Raw genomic sequence first — 2,730 nt, forward strand, 5'->3', positions numbered from 1 at the left:
GTGTCGTTGTCGTTTAACGTCCGCGACACAATATTATATATATATCCACACTCATTTGGATGTCTAAATGAGAAAAAGGAGTGCTCAGTGTATGTTGTGGAATTTATTTCTTCAAATTTCATGATTCACTTTATTTCTCTCACTTTGTGTATTTGTTCAGGTGACAGGAAAATGAACTAAATAAATTGTGTGTGTAAATGTGTACATCGTTCTCTCTCTCTCTCCCCCCCTCTCTCTCTCTCTCTCTCTCTCTCTCTCTTATTATGTTTCCATTGGTGTTGACAGTCTCATTAAATGTTATCATCCTTTACCAGTGATATATTATTTATTGCTGACAACATCCCTATAAGTATGCTCTATGGTACAATCTGGATTAATGCCCTTCTCTGTCTCACCTGTGCCTACCTGGCTTCCCATGGAGAAAAGAATTCTTTCAGTTTTTTTGTCATCTTACAAACTGCAGGTAAGCAGGTGTTGTTGTTCCTGTTACTGCTCCTTCTTTTCTGTTGTTGATGTTGTTAATGATTAGCCTTGGGTCTTCTCTAAGTGAGCAGACATGTGGTCAAAGGCTTTCAAACCATAACCTTTTCATCTTTTTCTTTTTGTTCAAGTAGCATACAGCTTTACTACCTTATCCAGTGTGTCCTCTTTTTACAACAGTAACTGCAATTTCTAGCAGGTCATGCAACTCTGTAGTAACTTTTTCTCGGATCTGTGTTCTTGTTGATGGTGCTGTTGGTAAGACAATTGTTGTTGTTGGCACTCCGTCGCTTACAACGTCGAGGGTTCCAGTTGATCCGATCAACGGAACAGCCTGCTTGTGAAATTAACGTGCAAGTGGCTGAGCACTCCACAGACACATGTACGCTTAACGTAGTTCTCGGGGATATTCAGCGTGACGCAGTGTGACAAGGCTGACCCTTTGAATTACAGGCACAACAGAAACAGGAAGTAAGAGTGAGATAAAGTTGTGGTGAAAGAGTACAGCAGGGTTCGCCACCATCCCCTGCCGGATCCTCGTGGAGCTTTAGGTGTTTTCGCTCAATAAACACCCACAACGCTCGGTCTGGGAATCGAAACCGCGATCCTATGACCACGAGTCCGCTGCCCTAACCACTGGGCCATTGCACCTCCACGGTATGACAATAGAGTGCTAGAAATAGAAATTAGTGTTGTTCTTTGAACTGTCATTTTCAAATGAAGAGCAAAACCCAAAGCACCAGATTCCTCACTTCTTACCACAGAATTTATTAAAATCTATAAACTCATATTGACTAATTGTTGCTGATGTCACAGATTTCCATTAGTTTTCTTGGATTCTCAGTTTTACCTAGTAATACAGATTGTTAGATAATAGACAGAGTGGAAGCTTTTGTTCAAGGAAGTGTAGTCAGGACTGACTAACTACATATCCCATGTCTTTAAATTGTGAGACAACATATAACAAGGGTTTTAGTTTTGATGCTTACCATCTGGTCATTGCATCTTTTATCTCTCACTTGTTTCAGTCAATGGACTGTGGCCAAGCTGGGGCACTGCTTTGAAAGGTTTTAGTCAAACAGGTCTACCTCAGTATTTTCTTTTTTTAAAGTCAGATACTTATTCTATCAGTTTTTTTTAGCTGAACTGCTCAGTTAAAAGGGTGTAAACAGACCAACACTGGTTATCAGGCAGAGGCGGGAGGCACACACAGACACATATGATGGGCTTCCACACAGTTTCGTCTACCAATTCACTCACAAGGCATCGGTCAGTCCAGTGCTATAGTTGAAGACACCTCTCACTGTGGGACTGAACCCAGAACCATGTAGCTACCAAGTGAGCTTCTTAATATCACACAACAGCTGTAATCAGCTTTGTTTGCTTGCTTGCTTATGTTATGGACTTAATTGGTCAGAGAATTTTTTAAACCACTTTTCTAGCTGTAGTCTTCCTATCATTATTGATAAGCATGCTTTCCAAAGATTTAAGAATTGTCTTGTAGACATTCAGCACACCTCTTTGGTATGAGGATTACTCAAACTTTTAATGTATTCCTTCTTACTGCAACAATGCATGTATGTGTCAAGGGTTTTTTTCCCTTCCTTTATCTCCAACAGTTTCAGAGGTCCTACAATAGATCATACCATTTGCCTTTCCTCATCTCACCAAACGGTGAAAATAGATGTTGTAGATGCAGGCATGGCTGTGTGGTTAAGAACATGGTTATGGGTTCAGTACTGCTTCATGGCATTTTGGGAAAGTGCTCTTACTATATCCTCAGGCCTACCAAAGCCTTGTGAGTGAATTTGGTAGACAGAAACTGAAAGAAGCCCATCACGTGTGTGCGTGTAGATGCATGTATTGTATGCATGAATGCGTCTCTTTGTCATGATACTGCATGATAGTTGTAAATGAGCATCACCATCATAGAAGCAGGGCTGGCCCTAAGGTCGCCAGCGCCACAGGCAAGCTGAACTTCGGTGCCCTTACAAGTATAATGTTTAAAAACTTTCACAAGGAAACTTTCATAGGTGCAGGAGTGGCTGTGTGGTAAGTAGCTTGCTTACCAACCACATGGTTCCGGGTTCATTCCCACTGCATGGCACCTTGGGCAAGTGTCTTCTACTATAGCCTCGGGCCGACCAAAGCCTTATGAGTGGATTTGGTCGACGGAAACTGAAAGAAGCCTGTCGTATATATGTATATGTGTGTGTGTGTGTGTATATATATATATGTATGTGTGTGAAA

General features: G+C 41.3%; 1 protein-coding gene across 1 annotated transcript in view; it reads left to right on the forward strand.

Annotated features, from left to right (window-relative positions):
- LOC106878824 (uncharacterized) overlaps positions 1-2,730 on the forward strand; it is a 241,418-nt gene that overhangs the window by 213,336 nt on the left and 25,352 nt on the right. The window contains exon 12 of the mRNA XM_052967637.1: positions 321-463. Within this exon, the coding sequence (XP_052823597.1) occupies positions 321-463 (143 nt within the window). The remainder of the gene's footprint in view (positions 1-320; positions 464-2,730) is intronic.

Source organism: Octopus bimaculoides, chromosome 4, assembly GCF_001194135.2.
Source record: "Octopus bimaculoides isolate UCB-OBI-ISO-001 chromosome 4, ASM119413v2, whole genome shotgun sequence".
Classification (NCBI taxonomy): domain Eukaryota; kingdom Metazoa; phylum Mollusca; class Cephalopoda; order Octopoda; family Octopodidae; genus Octopus; species Octopus bimaculoides.